The sequence below is a fragment of the Nicotiana attenuata genome, unplaced genomic scaffold (genome assembly GCF_001879085.1).
Source record: "Nicotiana attenuata strain UT unplaced genomic scaffold, NIATTr2, whole genome shotgun sequence".
NCBI lineage: Eukaryota > Viridiplantae > Streptophyta > Magnoliopsida > Solanales > Solanaceae > Nicotiana > Nicotiana attenuata.
In genome coordinates, this window is record NW_017674576.1 from 1 (window position 1) to 24,407 (window position 24,407).

At 36.1% G+C, this 24,407-nt stretch overlaps 1 protein-coding gene across 1 annotated transcript; it reads left to right on the forward strand.

The window, feature by feature from the left end:
* Window positions 1-10,510: 10,510 nt before the first annotated feature.
* Window positions 10,511-20,353, forward strand: LOC109218938 (peroxisomal nicotinamide adenine dinucleotide carrier-like). Its single transcript, XM_019383333.1, has 11 exons — window positions 10,511-10,869; window positions 10,974-11,051; window positions 11,122-11,196; window positions 15,251-15,381; window positions 15,814-15,868; window positions 17,692-17,793; window positions 18,353-18,421; window positions 18,496-18,603; window positions 18,725-18,793; window positions 19,308-19,362; window positions 19,742-20,353. Exons 1-11 carry the CDS (start codon window positions 10,789-10,791, stop codon window positions 19,933-19,935), a joined length of 1,017 nt encoding a protein of 338 aa, XP_019238878.1. The 5' UTR covers window positions 10,511-10,788; the 3' UTR covers window positions 19,936-20,353.
* The last annotated feature ends 4,054 nt before the right edge of the window (window positions 20,354-24,407 follow it).

Sequence of the window (24,407 nt, forward strand, 5' to 3'; positions counted from 1 at the left end):
TAATCTATATAGCCTATTCCTGTTAAGATTTTCAAGTCTTGCTGTCTGTCTTTTAAATGTTAGTTTGAATCTTAAATTGGAATATCGTGTGAGCATGAACATAACTATAGGATTAATATAGTTGTTTATTCAAGTCTGGAAATCTATAAATCTAAAATACAGGAGTTCATACATTTTCTTTAAGTGTTGAACATTTCACTCCTGCAGTCTGTCCTTTATTTGTAATTAAAAGGGAAACTAAGAGAGGTTGGCCTGTGAGTTGAGTAGCAAATTTGAGCTAAGGGTCCTGTCCTTATTGGAAGTGATCCTTGTTCGAATTTGGGCTCATTCTCAGGCCCAGGCCTTTAATTTGAATCTGATGGTGTTTTTTGGATTAATTTGTGTCGAAAGGATTAAATCAGAATCTCAAATCTCCTAATTTCATATTTTTGAGTTGGCATTGATTTGTGTTTGTATCGTTATACTCTGGTTTAAGTCAATTGGATTACACGAACTGGGCCCAACGTTGGCCCAGTCACACAAACAAGCCCAGCTATTATTCATATTTATATTGGCCTACCAATGATTGGAGCTGTTTGGATTTCGTTAATTTTGAGCCTTGCTCCTCATTTGGGCTTCACGTTCCCCCCCTTTTTATCATTTCACCATTTGCTGATTCATAGGGTTTAAAAATATTATGTTCATTTAGATGGAATTTCAGTCACTGAAGGTCTCTAGTCAATTAACTAGGTCCTTTTAAATGATTGCGGAGGTGGCCCAAATAAATAATAATAGTTCATGGCCTTCTCCGAATTTTAGTCAGGATGTCCTTTAAAAAATGGAATCGAGGTGCGCCGCGCCAAATAAAAATTACAAATCGCGTGGCCCTCTTTAATTATATTATTAAAAATATTTTAGAAATTCGGGACATGCCATTTAGCGAATTTTCATGGCTTCCCGCAAAGTTAATAAGACGCTAGCTACTTTAGGCGCGCTTTTAATAATATTATTTTCCTAAATTCGGGAGTGCATTTCATGCAATCCAAATCTAAATCCCAAAACGTTGAATAAGAGGTGTTGAGGATCCGGGTGCATTTCATGTGACGTGATCCAAAAACACGCTCTTAAACAGCGTTCACTTTCGTAAAAAATAACTAAAAGCGGTAAATAATCTTAAAATTGCACTATAGGATGGAATATGTATAAAAGTCAGATTTTAGCCATTTATAATAATTTAAGCGACCGTGCTAGAACCACGGGATCCGGGGGTGCCTAACACCTTCCCTCGGGTCAACAGAATTCCTTATTCAGAATTTCTGGTTCGAAGACTCCAATTGGGAAGTCGACAATTTTTCTCGATTTGGGATTCAAGTTAAAACCGGTGACTTGGGACACCAAAGCCAATCTTATCCCAAGTGGCGACTCTAAAAATCAAATAAATAATCCCATTTCGAATAATGTCACTTTAAATGGAAAAACTCCCTTATACATTTATCCTTCGGGGTAGGTGTGTAAAAAAGGAGGTGTGACAGTTGTGACATATTTCGACAATGAAACGTATTCTACCAAGACCGAAGAAGAAGATAACAACTGGGTAATAAAGAGGGAAATGGAATCGAAGAAGCAAAATCAGGAGCAGAAATTGGGGAAGAAGATCAAAGAAGAGCAATACTCATGCAAAGTAAAGGATGGTGAAAACTTCTGAAAAATGAAATCCCCATCTATTTATAGGGTTGGGTGGCGCGAGAATCGAAGGAAAGGATTGTCAATAGCACCACAACCAAAGCGGCAAACGCACAGACGCTGCATCGGGAAGATGCATAATGATGACGCGCGTGGCCATGACGTCACCCCACAATAGCTACACCAATCACAGCTTCGCTGACTGTGCCATTCTCTCGACCTCGGCCAATTCGACCTGATCAACGCGACCAAATTTCTTCTAAATGGACGAAAACCGAGTCCGCTTATCGAGGGCATGTAAGACCACGACCTCAACAAGTGGAGAGACTAACTGTATTGGTCTAAATTTGGCAACTTTGTAATGGCAGACATAGGATCGAGGACGAGGTCGACCACAACGTAATAGCGGAAAGCCTTCTTCAATGGGAGCGTAGTCGAGGACGGGCAGCTAGGTACAAGAGTAATGGTAGGATATACTTAGGAATGAATACAAGGAATATTCCTTTGGATATTTCTTATTTTGTATTCATTATGGTTTCTTGGAAATACCTCCTATAAATAGGAAGAGATAGAGAATAAGGGGGATGTTCACTTTCTGAGAAAAACATATTGTAAAAGGTTGACTTGAGAGAATATACAAAAGTTGTCTTGTTCATTGATTATCTTATCCAAGCACACATTACTTAGTCTTTGTTCACAAGATCCAAAGATTCCATAACCATCTTCATTTCTCTTCTTTCCACGTTGCTGTCAGGGGAAAGAACCATCCAAGTCATATAATATTGGGTGGTAGATTCTCTTATTACCTTTATTGCCATTATCTATATTTGTTGCATGTTTGTGTTATCATATTTATTAGCATTCATTGAATACAAACGTGCTGATTAACGTTGTTCATCTTACCGACTTCTCACAGTATTTGGTCTAGAATTTATTATTTTTAACTAAGATTCATCCTTTATCTCATCATTAATTGATTTAACTAAAAGGTTCAACATTTTTTGGTCAAACAAGAGTGACTACCTAGTGTTATTTCAGAGACGGACCTAGAAAGAGTTTGGAATGTAACACAAATTAAGCTCCCGTTTGGTTATAGTTTTAGAAACTTTTTTAAAAAAAATTTTTAAAAACATTGTTTGTTATGGAATATGATCAGTTTTTGAAAAAATTGAATTTTTTTCAAGTACCCAAAATATATGTCCAAATACAACTTCTTGTTATAAATAGAATTGTATTTATGGTGAATGTCTATATTTAGAGAGATTCTAGGGTTCATTGCTTGGTGGCTAAGTCACCCTCTCCCTATAAATAGAGGGTTCTATTCCATTGTAATTTATCCAATATCAATAAGAATTCTCTCTCTCTCTCTCTACTTTTCTCTGCAATACTCTTGTTCTTCATTTATTGTTTTATAACACGTGTCACACCTCCTTTTTACTACACCCGTGAGGGCGTAAAGGAGTTTTTCCAATTAAAGGACAATCGGAACGGGATTTATTAATATTCAGAGTCGCCACTTGGGAGATTAATGGTGTCCCAAGTCACCGGTTGAATCCCGATCCGAGGAAATTATGACTCTGTTAACAGTCCGCGAACCAGAAATCCGAGTAAGGAATTCTGTTAACCCGGGAGAAGGTGTTAGGCATTCCCGGGTTCCGTGGTTCTAGCACGGTCGCTCAACTGTTATATTTAATTTTATCTGATTTCAAAACATGTTCTAACTATGTGCCTTTTATTAATAAACCGCTTTTATTATTTTTTATTTTTAATAAGAATTGCAACGTCGTGAAAATGCATCTTGAACCACGTCACACCAGTGCACCCGTGATTGTTAACACATTTCGACTTCGTTGAGATTTGGATTTGGGTCACATAAATGTGCACCCACTTTTAGGAAGGTAAAATTATTAAAATTCGCGCCTAAAGCAACTACGAGTTTATTATATTTGGGGAAGACCATGAAATTCGCTAAATGGTCCGCCGAGTTCTAAGCATTCTATATAGCATCTATTGAGGGCCCCGCGATTTATATATTTGCTTAACGAGGCTCATCTCATTTATTTATTTAAAAGGGTAAACCTAAAGCAACTACGCTTTTCTATTCGATTTGTCTCTAATAATAAAAGAAAAGGTCCTAATTAATTTGTTATTGGATCAGAGCAAACCAAGTGATAATTCTGCGCCAAAGCCAACCGTTGGGCTCCGAGATAGCCCAACAAAGGAAAATTGCATCCATGTATACACCAAAAATTGGCCAATCACACACCTTGGCCCAGGCCCAAACGAACACTGAAATCTGATCTGAGCCTGGGCCACTCGTTAAGTCACTGAGGCCCAAATCAACAAAACAAGGCTGTTGAGCCTTGGGTTTACCGGCAAGCCTTGTACCAAACGGAATTTCAATCCGAACTTACTGCGGTTAAAATTATTTCAAAATGGTCTGATTTTTGTGATGACAGGAACAATATACAACCTATTCAGATTAACGAATTATTAGTGGCTGGAATCCAGTTTCATATTCAAACCGTGTTTAGACTATCTAACTACTACAAATACCTATGGAATTCCACAAATTAACAGAGCAATTTACACTTATGTTGAGGTCTTAACCCAGAGATACAGTACTATGAAAAAACGCCTAATTTCAAATTCAACTCATTAGGGCCAACACTAAAGTTAAACACTGACATGGCTCCCATTCTGAATTCAACTCTGGCTTCAAGTTTAATAAACAGTCACTACATGAATTCAAACTACACTACATTAGTAACACAAACTAAACCAAATTAAAACTACTAGCTGCAGAATTCACGTGCTCATAGGAGTACACTGAGTTAGTTCAACAGGCCACAAGTTAAAAACAGTCCCAAACAGTCCAGATACAGTCTATAGTCTCATTAATACAACTGAAATTCTGGTTCAAATGAATCAATCGCACGAAATTTTTAAACTAAGCAATAACGGTAAGAGTTCAGGTGTAAGCATGCATTGCTTTATCATTTATACTTCAAATTTACTGTCTACAGGTGAAGGTGATTTTCAGCATCACTTGAGCATGAGAAAATACCTGGAAATAGAATAGAAATGGAGGAGAAGAGGTCAGCTAAGACAATAATGAGCAACAGCAATCGATAGACGAGTAACAATAGCCCAGAAAACAGGATCAGCCAGTCTAGAGGTAAATCAGTGATTCCAGAAATGTTTAAAAGCAAGCATGACTGATGTATCACCCAGAACAGCACCAAAATAACCCAAATAAACTTGAAAATGAACACAGAACACCTCTGAAACTTCCAGCAGACAAAAATTCAACTCAAACTAGCTTAATTGAACTCAAAATCTCTCGAAATCAGTCTTGTAAACCTCTGAAACCTCAACCATCAGATTGTAAACTAGAAGATGTGGATTGATTAACTAGAAATCAAAATTAACCAAAGCTTTTCAATGGAACAGTGTTTTTTGATTTTTTCAAGATTTTTGTTGTTTTTTTTTTTGTTTTTTTTTTGAAGAACTAGATCTAGAATTTGGATTTGAAACTCAAACTTGGAAAATCAGATCTGCAGAGAATGGATTTTGGGGGGAATTTTTCAGAGCTGAAAAACCTTCCTATACAAGGCAAATGAATGCCTATTTATAGGACAACTTAGGGTCCAATTTCAGATTTTCACTTTACCCATTAGTCCCTATTTTAATTCTATTTTTACCCCTTATTTTCTGACTTGTTACACAAGTAACTACCCTAAGTTTACTGAATTTCAGTTTAAAACCCCTTCCAGAAAGTCCTAGGGGGTTCTATTCTGATTTTCCTACCCTTAGAATCCCTAAATTACCCTTGTATTAATTCTGAAATCACTATTTCTAATGAAACCACCCTTTTCCCATGCCTAAACTACCCTTAGCACCCCCTGAAATTACTACCCAAACCCAAACAAAACCCCTGAATCTATTTTGCAATTATTAACCTTCGATCTAGGTCTCAATTCACCAAATTACCATTATCAGCTATAACCAAATCAACTTAACCTAAGTACTGAACTAAAGAAGTACTAATCACTGACTAAACAGTAATAAGGGAATACTAACGATCAGATTAAGACTAAACAAAGCCTAAACAAAATTGATTAAGGACTTATCAAAACAAATTAACAAAGAATCAAACTAATAATCACAACTAAAATCAGAAATTAGAACAGATTAGAATAAACAATCAGAACCCAACACATAATCAAAATCAAAACAGAATTGGCAAAAAATCAACACGAAAATGAACCTAGAAATTAAAAACTACAGCATCAATTCAAACAAGAAATGATCGAACAAGGAAGAACTAAACTTAGAGCACTTGAATAAAAACTATACCTAAACCAATGACAAAATTGCAAAACAGTTTCATGTTATCAACTAATCATGGAGCCAGAACAATTATGGAATTACTTCAAAACCTCATGAGAAAAGAGGAAAAACAGAAACAAAATTGAAGCAAACTCACTAATATGATTCTAGGGTTTTGCCGCCTCGTCGATTCAAAATTCGACCAACTCCGGTGAGATTAGAGATCTTCTGGTAACGGATTCATCATGAGGGATGTGAGGAGGTCCCATGGAGTGAAGTTAGTGAGATTTGGAGAGTTTAGGGTTTTGGCCGGAACTTTGGCCGGAGATTCGAGGAGTTCGGAGGGTTTTCGAGGGACGGGGTTTGGGGGTTTAGAGAGAGGAGAGTGAGGCGGTTTAAGGGTGTTAGTTTGGTCGGATTTGGGTAAGTTTGTGACTTGGCCGAAAAACTTAGATTGGATATTCGAGGAGGTGGGTTAGGATTCGAGGGCCATGGATGTGGGGGTTGGAAAGACGAGGTGAAGGAGAGTATGGTGTGAAATTTTGGGGGGCCATCGGAGCATCGCCGCCGGCGGCGGCGATTTCCGGCCGGCGGCGCTAGGGCGGAGGANCCGCCGCCGGCGACGAGTTCCGGCCGGCGGCGAGCGGCGGGGATGTGGTGGAACAGTGGTGGGGACACGGCGGCCGGCGGAGACGGGGTAGGGTTGCAGGGGTACGAGGAAGGAGGGACTTTGGTCTTTAATTTTTATGAATGATTATTACAGTTATATCTAAAATGCTATAACCAATTTTGACCGTTGGATTGGGAAAATGAAAGGCTGGGATTAATGGGTGCCTAAACGGCGTCGTTTGGTGGGGTAGGGGAGACGGACCGGGTTTAGACGCGGGTTTGGGCTGGCCTGGGGCTTGTTTTAACACCTGGGCTCCGAATTTGTTAACAATGGCCCAATTCAAAGCAGCCTTCTTATTATAATTGTTTGTTCATTTTGGCTTTTTGTATTTATTTATTATTATTTTTTTCTGATTTTATAAAATGTCAAAACAAAACAAAGACCTAATTAAACTATTTAACTCCTAAAATTATTTTTTTTTTAAAAACTATTTAAAGATAAATGCGACAATTAACAATTAAACGTGCAAAGAACTATTTTTTTGCAATTTTCTTTAAATTTTTCCTAAAACTACCTAATACTAAAATTGTGACATTAAATCCCTAAATGCAAATGCCTATTTGTATTTTCATATGAATAAAATGCAACCAATTAACACAAAAGTGTAGCACAAAATTCACAAAAGTTGTAAAATAATAGAGAAATCAATTATTTGAGACTTTTGGAAATGGTTTGCTTAGGGCAAAAATCACGTGCTCACAACACGTTATCAGCACGAGACTCTAACCAATTGAGTAGAAGCTTTGAGATTGAGCATAATGATTGTCAATTGTTCCATGAACTTCCTTCATGATTATATTCTGGATTTAAGGTAAGTATTTTACCGTATTTTTCTCTTTTATTCTATAATTTGATTTAAATACAAGCAAAGACAATAAAATTTGATTATAATTCTAATGGAGTTAGTAAGAAATTATAACCACTCGAACTGGTTAAATTTCTATGTCTTGCCATGATCAAAGTCATGTATGATCGTGAGCACAAGAAGTGGAAACCCGTCCCATTGAATTTGCTTCATTCTCATTCCCTTAAGAGAATGTGGTAGCAATATGTGATACGTCTGAAAGAAGACAAAATTATTACCATAAAAGTATCAATGGATGTGGACGTGGTAATAGACGAAATTATAATCATCATTATCGTGGTAATGAGAATAATAAGGATTCTCAAAATAAGCCTTCACTCTATGAAATTAATGTTTGTCATCGATTTGACATAAGATTTCGTAAAGCACACACAGATGACTATGGTCAATTCATGATGTGAATGTGACAACATCTGATTTATGAATACATATTCATTCTTGGAAGAATATGAACGTGCTAGTGGTAGTGAATACCACGCACTCACCCCTAGAAGGAGGTTTGAGATGATATAAGAAAATAATGTCATTATTGTGGCATGAATGGTCATTGGTCACGTACCTATTGCACGCTAAAATATTTTGGTAATTTGATTATTAAAGAATAACATTAATGCAAGAAACATATCTTGCATATAATTTTGACCATAACCATAATGCTATTAACTTTCTCTTTAAAAGAGATATTCACCATATGGATGTTGATGAATATGTGGTAGTACAAAATTAATTGAGAGCTCTAGAAGAGCCAATTATACTATTTTGGAGAAAATTGATTATCAATAAGACGTTGTGTTGTAGTAAGTCTCAAGGAAACTTATTCAGTTTCCAAAGTATACGCGAAAGCGATTGATTATATTGAGACTATAAATAAAGGAAAGATTTAATATCTTCTATTACTACAACTTGTAGCTGGGTAATATGTATATGAAAAGCTACTCGCTTTATTCTCCAGTTTGTACTACACAAATAAAAGAATATCACAATAAAGTGGATGTTTATTGATATAAAAATCCATATCATAATAAACTTGGAGTTTATTGATAATTGCACACATCATGGTGTAAATCTGAAGTTTATCAATATTGATAATTTATTCAGTTGGCATAATTGGTTTACCCATATCAATTTAAGTATGATGTGCAAAAATAAAAGAGAATCACATGGGTAAATATTAAAGAACTAGAAAGTTCTTTACGAATTCTCTAATGTTGCTTGTTCTCATTAATTAATACGCCAACTAAAATTGCGATCGAATCCCATGAATTTTGAAAATATCAAAGGTGAATATGGGCTCATTCACCTGCCATGTATACCACATAAGATGCATCTATGAGATGGTTACATGTGCGATTATTAATAACCCGCAACATGGTATTTTGTGAGATAACTTGCTCAATAATTTAATTTCGAGCATAATTTCCAGATTTTCTATTCAAGAAGTTCATCTTGATAAGTTGGTTTACATCACAGTTGGTTTCGCAAAATAATTTATTAAGTGCCTCTACTTAATAGCTAAACAATTGCTTATGAGAACAAAGCTATTTATATCAATTTGATATACATTATATACCAAAGTATATTATTTTCTTCCCTCACAAGTGATCTAAATATATATTGCAATATATTGCAAAGCATGCCATACACATTTACTGATCCAAAGAAAGTAATTATATTCTCATTGCAAATGCTCATATTAAGTCCTAGAAGGACAAAGTCTGTGGTACGCTTAAGGCGTATAGACTAATCGGTTTCAAATCAACTTCTTGATAAAGAAGATGAGCAAATGATCTAAATGATCATAACAAAGGAGGCAGGTGATCTAGAAAATCACATGACATAATACTTCATAAAATCTCAGGAGAGATTCAGGTACCTGAAAATATAAATGAAGAGATCTCTATGTTATGTCTTTATGAAAAATAAGGAGGTTGGAACCGATATAAAATGTTTGTCGACGACATCTATAATAGCGCTATATATATGAGGATCTTAAGTCCGGAGAAACAATTCAAGTAGAATTTGGTTTCATATGAAAGACATATAGTTTTGGACCTGCAGTTCAAACACATGAAAGTATAAAGTCAATGATATGTGCAATCAGTTTTCGATATCCTATATGTCTAGTATGACATGAAAACTTAATATGCATCTCAAGTCTATTATATGACTTAACTTATATGACAATCCATGAAGGATTTAAGTTGCTTGAAGCATATACAATTCTTGATCTTGAAGTACCATTTCCTCAGTGCAATTTGTGCACAAATGTATCTTGTTATAACTATAGGCATGATAATATGATAGCAAGAGTTTTCACCTCTATGTGAAGATATTGAACTGACGATTCCAACAAGATCATATGAAGATAATTCATCTCTATCAAGAATGATGATTTCAAGGTGCAATATATTCATTCAAGTTAATATGGCTGATTTGTTCATCAAATCTCTACCAAAGATCTTTTGAAGATGGTGCACAAGATTGGAATGCAAATGCTTAAGGATGTGAATTGATGCTCTCATCAGGGGGCGCATTGTACTCTTTTTCCCTTACAAGGTTTTGTTCCACTGGATTTTCCTTGCAAGGTTTTTAACGAGGCAACCAAAAGGCGTATTGTAGATATGTGTACTCTTTTTCCTTTTTTAGAATTTTTTCCCACTGGATTTTATTTTAGTTAAGGTTTTAACGAGGCACATTATCTGTTGAATAGACATTCAAGGGGAGTGTTATAAATAGAATTGTATTTATGGTGAATGTCTATATTTAGAGAGATTGTAGGGTTCATTGCTTGGGTGGCTAAGTCACCATCTCCCTATAAATAGAGGGTTCTATTCCATTGTAATTCATCCAATATCAATAAGAATTCACAATACTCTTGTTCTTCATTTATTGTTTTATAACACTTCTAGCTTTTTTTTTTTAAAGTTTCAATAAAATCTATTCAAACGCTAGCTAAATTCTCAAACTACCGGGCACCGACGTGACAATTGTGTCCCTTTTTCTCTTGAACGGAACAGAAACAAAATACCGAACTATCACACTGATAGCGATTAGTCCATTCCATTCGCATGTTATTTCACATTCCAATTACCATTTTCCGCTACTTCCAAAGTCAAAGATATTCCATTACTTGCACGTTTTTTCTTCTTTCAGTTACCTTTTTTCAAAACAATCTCTTTGCTATAAAATCGTAAATACTTTTGCACTTTTTCTGCCCAAAAACTGTTTTTTTGCTTTTCCGATTTTACTGTAAATAGTGATGTCGGACGCTTTGATCAGTGGCCTCGCCGGCGCCGGTGGTGGCATCATCGCTCAGCTCATCACCTATCCTCTACAAACAGTATTACTACTCTCTGTTAATTTCGTCTTTTTCTTAGTTTTATCTTTTATCTACAAAAATAGAATTGCTACAGCTTTTTTCTTGCTTGACTTGTCCTATGTCAGGTAAATACTCGGCAGCAAACAGATAGAAATTCTAAGAAAATGAAGCAAACGCTTGGAAGTATCGAACAAATTTGCCAGGTATTTGCCTTTTATTTTCCAGTTTTTTACTTTAAGTTTTTTTTCTTTGTTGTGATTACTTGATCTGCAGGTTGTAAGGCAAGAAGGATGGGATGGACTATATAGCGGCTTAGGTCCGTCGCTAATTGGTACCGCTGCGTCGCAGGTGAGGCTTGTTTTTTTGCTTTATGCTAATGTGCGCCGTGGGCGTAGTTAACCTGTAAAGTATCTTTGTTAAGAATATTCCGTGGTTTGTTGAGTGTGCTTGCTCATCAACTGTGAATACCACCTTTGCCTACTAACCCGATAGGTAGGGGTGTTCATAAAAACCCGAAAAACCGAACCAAATCGAAAACCAAACCAAACCGACCAAAACAACCGATACTTTTTGTGTTTGGTTTGGTTTTTGGTTTTTGTATTTTTGTAATTTTTAAAAAACCGTAATCAAATTTGGTTTTGGTTTTTGGTTTTTAATTCAGAAAAACCGAAAAAAATACGAACCAAACCGACTACAGGAGTAGCTATTTCAAATTTATTATTACACCTACATATATGTATATTTTTATACAAAGTTTCAAAAAAATTATAGTAAATGTTAATAGTTTGCACTTTTAGTATAGTTCTTTACCTTTATATTCTAGTTGATTGGTAGTTTTCTTTTGTTTAGTGTAAGAATCCATTTCGTGTTAAAAATAACATATTTTTAATTGAGTCCGTAAATTATTCATCACTATTTGATTCTATTATCATCAATATATTTTGGTAAATAATAGATTTCTGAAAGGACAATTGATTTGATATTGTTACATTGAAGCTGTGGTCGCCGGAATATGTGTTTGGTAGTGTATTTCTTATATTTAAGAAAAAACCGACAAATAACTGAAAAAACCGAAAAACCGACATAAACCGAATCGAGAAAAACCGACTTACTTGGTTTGGTTTGGTTCTAATATTTTAAAAACCGACTTACTTGGTTTGGTTTCTTTTTAGGAAAAAACCGATCCAAACCGAACCATGAACACCCCTACCGATAGGTCTCAGGTTCGAGCCTTGGGGATGAGATGGGCCTACGTGGAGCTAATCCGAGATTAGTCGGGCCACTGTGTTCTGTATATTTGTGACCAAAAAAAGAAAAAGTTAACAATTATCAGTTCCAACCTAGTTGAGGATAGAATTTGACATTTGCTACGGCTAAAAATGTTGTGTTAGTGATTGTATCTGTTTGTTTTTTCCGAAAATTAGGGGAAGAGAAATGACTATGCTTTAAGTTTGAGTGGATGCTGAGAACTTATTGTGAAATAAGATAGAGATAGGAGTAGTGTAGAATGATAATTGACTTTTGGTAGAGTTCATACTACTAAGTCGGACTAGGAATCGGTCACATCAAAATAGTATATTACTGAGAAAATACTGTTATTATGAATAGGCGTAGGCTAAGTAAGAACTGATTATGAATTTGTAAAATTACTTCCATTGATTTGTAATTCAAGTCGTAATAGTAGGTAAACTTATATTGACAGAAGGCAGCCTTGTGTTTAGGTATTGGGAAAATAAATTTGGGTGATATGTGGTCCTTGACTCTGGAAAGATGTGCCAATCATGCAATCTTGATGCGATAGGTTATCTGCATGTAGTTATTTGTCCTTATCCTGCTTATGAGTTTTTCACATATTTGGTCCTTAAATATTAGCTTCTGCGAAAATTTGCAAGTACAACCATCATTAAGAACTTCATAGGTGGAATAGCACAAATAGATGTGTACCTAACGAAAATGTTATTTTGGTAATTGGTACATCTTTTCTTAAACCTCCCATTAAAGCTATACTATGGCTTTTGCTGGAGAATATCCAGCAATAGTTTCCAAAACCTAAGGTGGTCCTTCGTATAATACCTCTAACATTCTTCGGCGCTAGTTAAGTTGGACAGAACACCTCTTACATTTCTTAATCCTTTGAATATGGTCAAATTTAACATTTTTGGTCCCATTAACTACCGGCAAAGCTGACTGGACTTCCCATTTTGACAATTATGTGACTGGCCCATTAGGGAATGAAACACATCGAAGCTAACACAAGTTGGAGGAAATTTTTTCCCGCAATTAGGAGGCAAATCAATGCTTATTTGGCACCAAGCTTTAGCTATCGCTCCCTCTATCCGTTATTGTGAAATCTCTATGATTGTCAAGAAGGATTGAAGTCAAAAACAAAAGTACCTAATGGAAGTGTTGGTAAGAAGCAAGAGTAGTTGATCATCCTCAGTTTTCCTCTATGTTTCTAGTTTTTTTGTAGTTTGTTTTTCGGCATTATGTCTAATTGGGATAGGAAGAGCGCATGATGCTGTTTCTTTTATTTGTTTTATAGTGGTGGTCATTATCTCTTTGTTATATTATATTCCAATTATATATTAAAAAACATTGTACGGCTAAGCAATCATATTACTAATTGTTTAAGGTATTGCCTGCCTATTGGATTCATATCGCCGACCCCAACTTGTTTGGGACTGAGGCAAAGTTATTGTTGTTGTTGTACTGTCTAATCATAACTTTGTTACTTCAAAAGAGTATATCAAGTGCTTATTTTCTGCAAACTAAATCCGACCATTAATAAAACTGTCTGCAACAATATTATCTCACTCGCCAGACAGCAATTTGTACATTAGATCAAACCAACTACGTCTTTGGCAATTGCATTAACTCATGCTTTGTGTTTCCACTTTGAAATTCATAATGTACGTATATAATTGCAGCACATACAACAAATAAGAAATCAACTCCACTCTAACTTTCTGTTTGTGCCATTTGAGCTTTCACTGCCTTATACTTTCCTTTATCTTTGCCAACTTTTCTTCCATTAGTATCAAATTATCAATTTGGCAATGTAACCTACTAACTGCACTTGTTCTTTTGTTCTTCAGCTACAAGAACAGTCACTTGCTCAATAATCTGATCAAAATATGTGACTGGACCGAAAAAAGGAAAATAAATATTTGCCCTCTCAATCTGTTATCCTTGTTGAGTCTCTCCGTGACTTTGTTTTGAAGATCTTTATCTTATTGTCTTTATTTTGTTGAAGCTCCCCTCTCGCATTGCGTCAAGCTTTGCCTCTTCCCTGCGCGTCACTAGTTGTGTCAAATTCGTCTCTCTATGGCTTTGCATTGAAGAGTATTAGAGTAGTAGCTCGCTGTACCTTCTCCTTGCATCGAGCAACTCTTTGGGTTTTCCGATTTGGGGAAAACGAGTCGATAATGCGCGGTTACATTTTCCCACTTAATAGGCTGGTCAAATGGACAGCAAGTGGTAAACTCATCTCGCTTTGACAGCTCTTTTGTATGGAGACGATGTTAGATGTGGTCATACTTCTTTTTTTATGGTGGGCTAGATTTGGTCATACTTAAAAGATTAACTATGTTAACAGATTATGTAAAGGATTAACCTAAATTTAGGGTGATAGTTAATTGACCAAGTGGGTCAAAAACTCCCTGCCTATGTCACAAGAACTAGTAAAGATTGATGTGGAAACATGAAACTCACCAAATTGTCTTTAATTCCTGAACAAGGAGAGGATAACTTTTTTTCTAAAATACTTACGACTTATAGGCCTCATGTTATATAAGAAAGACCACTGTTGTTTGTCTCGTTGAACATTGATCATGGACAGGGCTGAAGATGCTAAGGGATCACGTCTAGTTTACCTCGCCGATTAAGTATTATGATAATAGTTGCACTGCATTTTGGGTTTGATTTTCTTGGCTAATAGTTCAGAAAAGCATGGAACTCAGTCTTCAAAGCTTCTGTGTGGTTGCTAGATGTGAATCTTTTTGCCCTTTTGGATGGCTCACAGCTCAATTAAGTTTTCGATATAAAACTGATGGTTTTTTGAAATTGATCCCTTCCCCACCCAATCTTCTGTTCATTCATAGTCTGGTGATTCAGCATATGGTCTATCGATCAAGATTTCATTTGTATAACATGGGTAACCCATAGTTATTGGTCCAAGAGCACATTGCATAAGTGAGTATGTTTGAGTTATGGTCTTCTTATTCCCTTTGACAAATGGCGAGACAAAATTTTAGTAATCAATTAACAAACCTTAATCTCCCTCATACTGGAAAACTTCACTAACTTTCACTTTCTGTGAATGTATATTTCCTTATTCTTTTTTCTTTGTTGTTTGGCAGTGAAAATTATGATCTCTTACGTCTCCGTCATTTTCTCGATACAGGGTGTTTATTATTATTTCTACCAAATATTCAGGAATAGAGCAGAAACTGATGCACTTGAACGTAAGAAAAAAGGAAATGGTGATGGATCAGTGGGAATGTTCTCTTCATTACTGGTGGCTGCTTTATCTGGGTAATTTTCTTTTCTGTTGGATACTATTTTTGGTGGCTTGGGTAAATCTGTTATATTTATAGTGCAGGTATCAACAACATTCTGCCACAATACAACAACAACAACAACAATAACCACCCAGTATAATCCCACAAGTGGGGTCTGGGGAGGGTAGGATGTATGCAGCCTCACCCCTACCCTGGAAGGGCAGGGAGACTGTTTCCGATAGACCCTCGGCTAAAGAACATTCTGCCACAATACCCTTATCAAAAAAACAAAAAAACAAAAAAAGAACTTGGATTCCGTCTTCATAATATGGATATTCTTATTTTATCTAAACAAAACTTGTAAAGCACCATCGTGAAGAATAAAAATTATCTGGCTAAAATGTCATTTGAGATTTTGTAGTTTTTCTTTTTTACTCATGAGTGTTTTGACTTTTCCATGTTACAGGTGTGTTAACGTGCTGCTGACTAATCCCATATGGGTGGTTGTTACACGCATGCAGGTAAAATACTCTGGGGTTCTCTTTACCTCCTATGAGAATGGTTATGAAATCGGTGCATTTACTTAATTTTTTGGTGAGCTTAGCACAGCAAAAAGTTTTATTGGTGTTTGTAGTTGGTCTTTGATTCTTGCATCCTTTATGTTGTGGAATAAGATCTTTTTCTTTTAAGATTTGTTTCTACCAGTTCAACACTTTCTTCTATGAGTTTTTGCTCTAACTTATCTCATGTGGAAATTGGAATTGTCGGAAGCGCAATACAGATGTAGAGCTACAATTTATTTCTTTTTTCGAGTGATTAGAAGTCTGTAACTGCATAAGACAAAGGCTCGCGGGGTCAGAGAATGAGCTCTATTTAAAACTCATTTTTGATGGGATTATGTTGAGGGATATATTGAAGCAAGGGAAGAAGTAGAAAGATGTTATAGTTTTTGTAATCTGAGGAAAGGGACTAACTTTAAGATAATTAACTAAAACCACCAGAAATAGAGGATTACAGGATGTGGTGCCATTTACAGGTCAAGAATGAGAACAGTGTTGCTTACTATCTATGAAATGGATATTCAGAAGGGTAATTAGAAGTTTGGTTTTCGGCAGGAATATGCAGAGTATGCTGATCTTTGCAATGGATTTCTGCTAGGACTCATTAATTCAACGACGAATAAATATGTCAGTATGAAACATTAAAGGGTGCCAATGATTGCAACCTTTACAGTAGCCTGGCTGGTAACCGTGGATTGAAAAAGAGCACAGAATGTGCAAAGCTGGCAGGTGTTAGTTGCAACATAAAGTTGCTTCTCTTTTGAGGAGACCAAAACATCATCATTGATTCTGCCGCCGTAATGCTGTTGCTTCTTCGCATTATATCAAATAGGTATGTGAGATTGAGATCAAATTTTTATCTTACAAAGTGGAATTATTGCAAGTGCAGTACTGGTTATGAATGTACGCAAACGGCAAACCAAAGTTTTTTAAGTTATGTGGATATATGTCTTTGTTTAGGGAAACAAACATCAGATTGATTAATTTGGGATGAGAAGAATCCTATGGAAAATAAATACAGACATATCATTGAGTATTGGAATTGACAAGCCCAGGTAGAGCAGAACTGATAGAGGATTTGTAGGCGACTCCAACTAGTTTGAGATAGCAGCGTTGTTGTTGTTGGAGAGCTGCAGTTCAACCTTAGTGCTGTAGTACCATTTGTCTATTAAACGTAGAATTAAGAGATCTGTATAGTTAGTTACCTAGCTCATGTTGATTACAAAGAAAATTTGCTCTTCAAACTGTATGCTTTGACCAAGCTGGGGAAATTGCTTTGCTCGTTCCATGTAGGCGTTGAGATAGAATAGTTGGTGTTGCAAATATAGTACTGTTATACATGTTGAGGTTGGATATCTGTCATTTGGAAGGGACGACATTGGTCCAAGATTGAATGTGTTGTTGAATATTGTGAGCGGAAGTAGAGTGGTGCTTTGAATTCACTTACTGACATTTTCCTGTGCGTTTGCTGCTTCCAAAGATGGAAAATGTCAGTTTGGAAGCTTAGTCATGTACTGATCATTTGTCATCTACAGGGATTCACAAGTAGAAGGAGCATCTGAGTTATGGATGGTATAGTATTCAATTGAAACTGTGGTTAGTTTGATGTCAAAATGATTCGCTTTAAATGTATTATTGATTGCCATGGTTTGATGTTAAAAAGCTTCACTTCAAAAGTATCACTAATTGCCTATCTACTGGTTTTCTTCGTGAAAAATTTCTCCCTACTATAATTTGTCGCATACTTGATTTTCTTACGTTTATTTCTCACAACTGTGTTGCAGACTCATACAAGAAAAGATAAAGATAACCACACCAAACCCGTAACATCACAGGATGCAATCTCTGCTGTGGTTGAACCTACGCCCTATGGGACAAGCCACACTGTATGTACATAGATATACCTATTAAAAGATGTGATTTATGATGCGTTGAACTTAATTTGCATACCTTGGAGCTTAATCTAGTTGGAGAAACCACGAGAATTTTACTTGTCAGTATCTGTTCTCGTGATGAAAGCTGGTGCACAGCTCCAACATATATCTCTCTAAAGATTCATTTTTTAAAAAAAAAAGTATTTCTTCAATGTTTTAAGTTTTAACTGGCAATATGGATTAGTTGATGCTTTGATGCTTAATTTTCTCATTACTTAATACTGGAGCATAATAGCATTGTGGGAAATGATGGTTTCTGAAAAGATTCATAATTTTTTGTTTTACTTTTTGTAAAATCAGAAACAGAAAATGTCTCTGCAGCTTCTATGCAGGACATGTGTGAACCTATGATGGTACTCACCTAGTCCTCTTTGATGTCGACTGGACTGAAGCATAAACATATTTTGCCATTTAGTAATTAGTGACTTTTTTGGTCATGCTTCACAGTCTTGGTATCAACTGTGCAGCCTATTCATGTAATTTTCTAATAGATAACACTTGTATATTTCAGATTCAAGAAGTCTACAGTGAAGCTGGAGTTTGGGGTTTCTGGAATGGTGTTTTTCCAACATTATTTATGGTATGTGAGAACTTACTCTAGTACGTAGTATGTACTAAATGATGGTTCCTGATCCTTCTCATTGCTAAATACAGGTAAGCAATCCTTCCATACAATTTATGCTATATGAAACCTTGCTGAAGAAGATCAGGAAACAACGTGCCTCTAGCAACAAAGGTGCCAATGATGTCACTGCTTTGGAGGTAAACTTTTGTCCCTTTCTCTTATTCTTCTAAATTGTTTTCTGGACTTGTATTATCATTTAGAAATTTTAGCTTTTGATGTGTCTAACTGTTGGACATCATGTGTTTATATCTTTGCTAGATATTTCTACTCGGAGCTGTAGCAAAACTTGGAGCTACAGTTGTAACGTATCCTCTTCTGGTTATCAAGGTATACAAGTTCAGTATGGAGAAAGTTCGTTTCCACCCTTCTCATCAAAATTTTCTCATCTGTTGGAATAATGCGCAAATATTTGATGCAAATAGCAGCCCCCTAAAAGTTGACTCATACTCATCGTCATCTTCTGTTTTTCTACACTCCGTTTCACCTTTGGGGTAAATTAGTCAACCAACTGTCAAACAACATACCTAATGGCGATGGACATATACATTCTTTGCCTTTAAACTTTGTTCACTGTGTCCTCTTCAATTCAGCTTCATTTGGCCCCATTAATAATTTCAGCTAGCATAATTCGAAATGGTTTCACTATATGCTTTTAGCTGTATTGACTTCCGCAGAGTATTCACACAACATCAATTACCACATTCTCAGTTTTAACTTTCATTGCAACTGCCGATCGGAACAGTTGAAATACAGTTTGGCGGCAATAGGGTCCAATTTAGGTCTATGCAGAGTTTGGAACACTATCCAACAGTTGTTTGATTTTAAGTGCTTTCTGTCTTAGTCACGACTTCAGGCAAAGCAGGATGTTGGTGGGGATAAAAGACATCACTATAAAGGTCAGTGGACTTGAGTTACCGTGTTCCTATACTGGGTATCATTTTAAAGGTTAGAATATTTTCTATATTTGAGTTTCTAAAAATTCTACATTGGTGAAATCAGACTGCCAAATGCAGTAATTCTATTTACAGCAATATGTTAACCTACATTCAAAATAAAAATGACAAAAGTACGACCTGGACTCATTTGGAATTTGGATTATTTTATCTAGATTATCTTGACTGAAACTTTGTTGGCAATTTGATGGTGGATTTAGTCGGCCATTTTCTGTAACTCAATATGACATATATTAGGTTTTTTTCCATATAGCTTTTTGGGCTTCTTTCTTTTTCCAAAAATAAAAAATAAAAAAGTAAAAAGTTGCTCTATGCAATATAGGCACACTTGATGCTATTGTGAAGATTTTACGCTATGAAGGATTTCATGGATTCTGCAAGGGGATGGGCACAAAAATTGTACAAAGTGTTCTTGCTGCTGCTGTTCTATTCATGGTCAAGGAGGAACTTGTCAGGGGTGCTAGATGGTTATTAACAGGTAGTTCTGCTACTTCTATCAGATTAAAGCCTCATTAGAAGTTGGTTTTCCTCATTGAAGTCTAAGCAAGGTGCAGCTTCAGTCAGAAATGCGCCCACAAGAAATACCTTCAGAACTAGGACGTGTTACTTTGTAATAACAAAGATAAAGATGTTTTTATAACAGTGATGTTCTAACCAGCTTGCGAGCATCTCAACTATTCAATTGGATATATGCTATCTTCACCATTACAGATATCGGGTCGTATGCTGTGTCTTCACGGTATAGAATGAAAATATCTTAGTAGACCTTAAATCCGTTCTTTGGTCAAGGCATACTAGATAATGCCGTCTATCTTCCTTCTGTATCAAAGGTGATATGTTGTTGTATTTCTTATTACTATTTCAAAATTGTTTGGACTTGGACTTGAGCTTCTTTATAATCAATTGACTAAGTAGAACGTGTTATTTATTAGTCTATTGGTGATCCGATTTCCTTAAGTTATATACTTCACTTTTGGCAGCGCTTAGTGCATCTAAAAGCTTTCCTGTTTGCTTCTTATTAGGTCCAAACTTGGTCAAAAATAAGGATTTGATAGGAATATATTCCATCTTGTGAATGAGAATGGCCATAGGATTTGATGGAAATGTAATTTTTGGGAGGAAACTAGGAAAATGAAGTTATGACTTTTTGTTTGATCTTTGAACTGATGTGTTTCATAAATGCCTTAGGTTGATTAACAAAAGGGAAATTTCTCCCCTTTTTTTTTCTTTCTAAAGGGGAAATCAACATTTCAAATTAAGAAAAAATTAAAGGAATGCACTCAGTGAATCAGTGTATTAAAATCTTAAATCAAACTATCATAAGTTCCATCTAATTCGCCAACTAGTCAACGTGTGATTATGATTTTAAGCCAGCTTCTTAACTTCTTACTCCATCAGTTTCAATTTAAATGACACACTTTTTTTATTAGTCCGTTCTAAAAAGAATGACACATTTCTATAATTGTAAATAATTCAACTTTAAACTTTTCATTTTACCCTTAATGAGAAGCCATTTGCATCTATACCTAGTTTTTGGGTCATCATTTAACTTATACCCGCTTTGCACAAAAAATTGCAAGCGTACCCACTTTTCGGGTAACTTCAGACATACGGGCCTGAAGTAGCAAAAATTTATGTTTGAAGTTTGAACTTCAGAATTTTTTGCCTGAAGTGTTGCCTTATCAAAGCAAAACTTCAGATATTTTTTCCTGAAGTTTGGCCTGACTTGCAAAGGCAATCACGCAAACTTCAGTTCATAGTGCAAGGGCAAACTTCAGTTCAATTGTGTATGTCTGAAGTTTGGACTTCAGAATTTTTTGCCTGAAGTGTTGTCACGACCCAAACCGATGGGCTGCGACGGGCACCCGGTACCTTACTCAAACGAGTAGCAACATAACGTATCTTTTCGTATCATGCTATCATAGGTAAATGAGACGGAAAGGTTGTCGTAGGATAACAAGAATAAAACATGTAATACCAACTTATCCATAAGACTTATGGGCCTATACGACCAAAATGATCACTCGTACACTAAACATAGGCCGACAAGGCCATACAGTATTTCACATACATGACATATGTCTACAAACCTCTAAGAGTACATAAAAGTCATATGGCCGGGACAGGGCCCGACATACCAATCAATACGTGTCCAATGCATACTGATCAAATAGGCAACTCCGGAGCAAATAGAGCGCACCAACACCTTCCGCTGAGCTGATAGCTTACTTGGAGGGCTCTCAACCTGTCTATCGGGACCTGCGGGCATGAAATGCAGCATCCCCAGGCAAAGGGACGTCAGTACAAATAATGTACCGAGTATGTAAGGAATGAAAATCAGTAAATAATAGACATGAGAGAAACATGGAGTAAAGACTCAACATGTAATTCTGAATAACTCTGTGAATCATTAATATGTATAATGTCATGCATATGCATATAAATGTCATACCAAGCATGGGTATATGCGTTCATAACATTATCAAGTCTCTGAGGGCATCCCATCATATCATCTCGGCCACTATGGGCAAATCATCAACGTATACCAGTTGCTTAGGTGGTGGTGCGTATATAACGCCGTAACATTTTTTCCATATCCCATATACATATAATATACATATATACGTGTATATAACGACATCTGGCCATGGGTCAATGTACATGTATAAATGAATGCAATGCATGAGAAGTACGTCAATAAAACCTCTCGGAACGTCATAAGACCATTATGCCTCTGATTAATATCATGAAATAAACTTTATCAACTTACGTATTTTCTGAGACCCATGAACAGATGATAGAATATTAGGACACATGGGGAATCAAGAACATAAGCATCTCTAGCATTTCTATGAATAGAGTCATTTATGGAAGTTGTGCATTCGCTCGTTTCGTTTGTATCGTATGGATCATGCCAAAAGGAAAGAACAGATAACCTTAACATACCTGAGCCGATTCTCTTGACAATCTCTCTAACATACGTCTTTTGCGAAAAATACGTAACGGCGGATCGAAGTAGGGAAAAATCTGTATATATTCTTGAGAAAGATTGTACCGTGCTCTCTTAGAATTTCTTCACACGTTGCTGTAGCGTTATGAAGTTTCATAGGGACTCATTTTTGAAAATTCCTCCAGCACTTAGCAAATCTTAGCATCATCAATGGAGGAACAATGTAGGAAAATAAATACAAACACTTGGTGGATATCCAGTGACTAGCTGAGACACTCCTTTCTGTTGATGGCACATCCATTGAAAGTAGATTGTTTACATCCTTAAGGATTTTGTTTAATCCCTCAATACCAAAACCAAAGACAATGTTACCAAAGAAAACATTCCAAATGAAGAAGTATATAACTTTTATGCATGCACTCCTCTTCCTGCCACTACGAGAGATAGAGCCCTTCATATTAGAAAATAGCATCATACTTTTAATTAGATAATAAGACCTCTTAAAGATATAAGTTGTGGCCCCATTTTCTAGCTTAGTTGGCCAAAGATATCTCCAAATTTGCCGCCTACAAATGTGACTTAATAGTCACTTCTTTGAGCTGCCGCGTTAAGGGGTGATGCCCCCCCCCCCCCCCCCTCCCCCCTATTTTATCCAAATGTGCTTAATTAATTGGTTAATCTCCCACTAAAAATTAATAATTACCCAATTATCCATATAATTAAGAATTATCCCAACTTACTTAAAATACTACTCACTTTTAACATACCTTATACACCTTACTATCATGGTAATGTAGTACCTTGTATGACACTAGTCCATAAATACCGGGTATTTATAGTTCGGACCATATTTTATCTCAAAATGCCAAACTTTGACGAAATTCATTTCCTTCGATTTGCTTACCCTCTCACCTTCACGAATTTACTTATCACTTGTTTGAAATAGCATAATACTTATAATCCCAAAATAATCTCATTCCCGAGCTTACGACGAAACTTTAACGTAAAAAAAATGCGGGATATAACATCTCATTTCCGAGATTTCATCAATTTATTTATGGTGTACTTTTACGTACGAAAATATGGGGTGTAACATCATTCCCCCCTTTGGAACATTCGTCCTCGAATGTTGACTGATGCACTTATCATTCTCATAACCCATAGCTTTTGCGAATACTTTAGTACTCCTCTTGCCATCTAGACAACTGTTCTGTGAATGAATCCCAAAGGCCAGGGCATTCCCCATTTAGGCCTCTTTCTCATACCACGACTTGTCGTCGGAATTCTTCCAATCTCGTAACTGTTTCTACCTTTTGTCATGCAACCTGTACGACATTTTTCCTTGTATATGCGCCTATGCGACTCTTCTCTCCTTCTTCCTCCAATTTTTTTTACCAATCTCTAGGCTTCACTTTGTGAACATATATAGAATTATGACAAGCTGTCCCTCTTGGTGTCTATAGGTATACTTGAAGTTCTTCGCTTGGTACTTTGTTGAACTTACGAATACTGCTATATCTTGTTTCATAGCTTTAGTTATATATCCTTATGGCTTTACTACATCTAGGTAGGTTAGTACACCATTACTCTTACTTCGATTTATCGCTACTGAGGTCTACTACCAAACTCTAGATTACTCTTGTTGTTTATCCTATATGTATAAATCTAAGTCCTTTAACGCTTCTTCATTACTGTTCATCTTAAGAATGATGGCCTAATCTCATCTCATACTTTGTAACTTTTATCCATCCATTATTGATTCACCTCAATGTTGATTTGCAATCTACTACTGATAACTTGAAACCTCTTACGTAATATATTGTCACTAGGGCTTATGTCTTATCGGGGAACATCTGAAACGATTAGACTGATCCACCTGGGGCGATATTGTAGTTCCATAACCCTATTTCATTGCATCCCAATGTGGGTATTTCAATCCTATACAATTCATGAAATCCCCCTTTTTTTCTTCAAATCATTACTCAATCGAAGGCCCTATCATCATCCTTTATCTTTCACAATTACACCCTCATTCTAC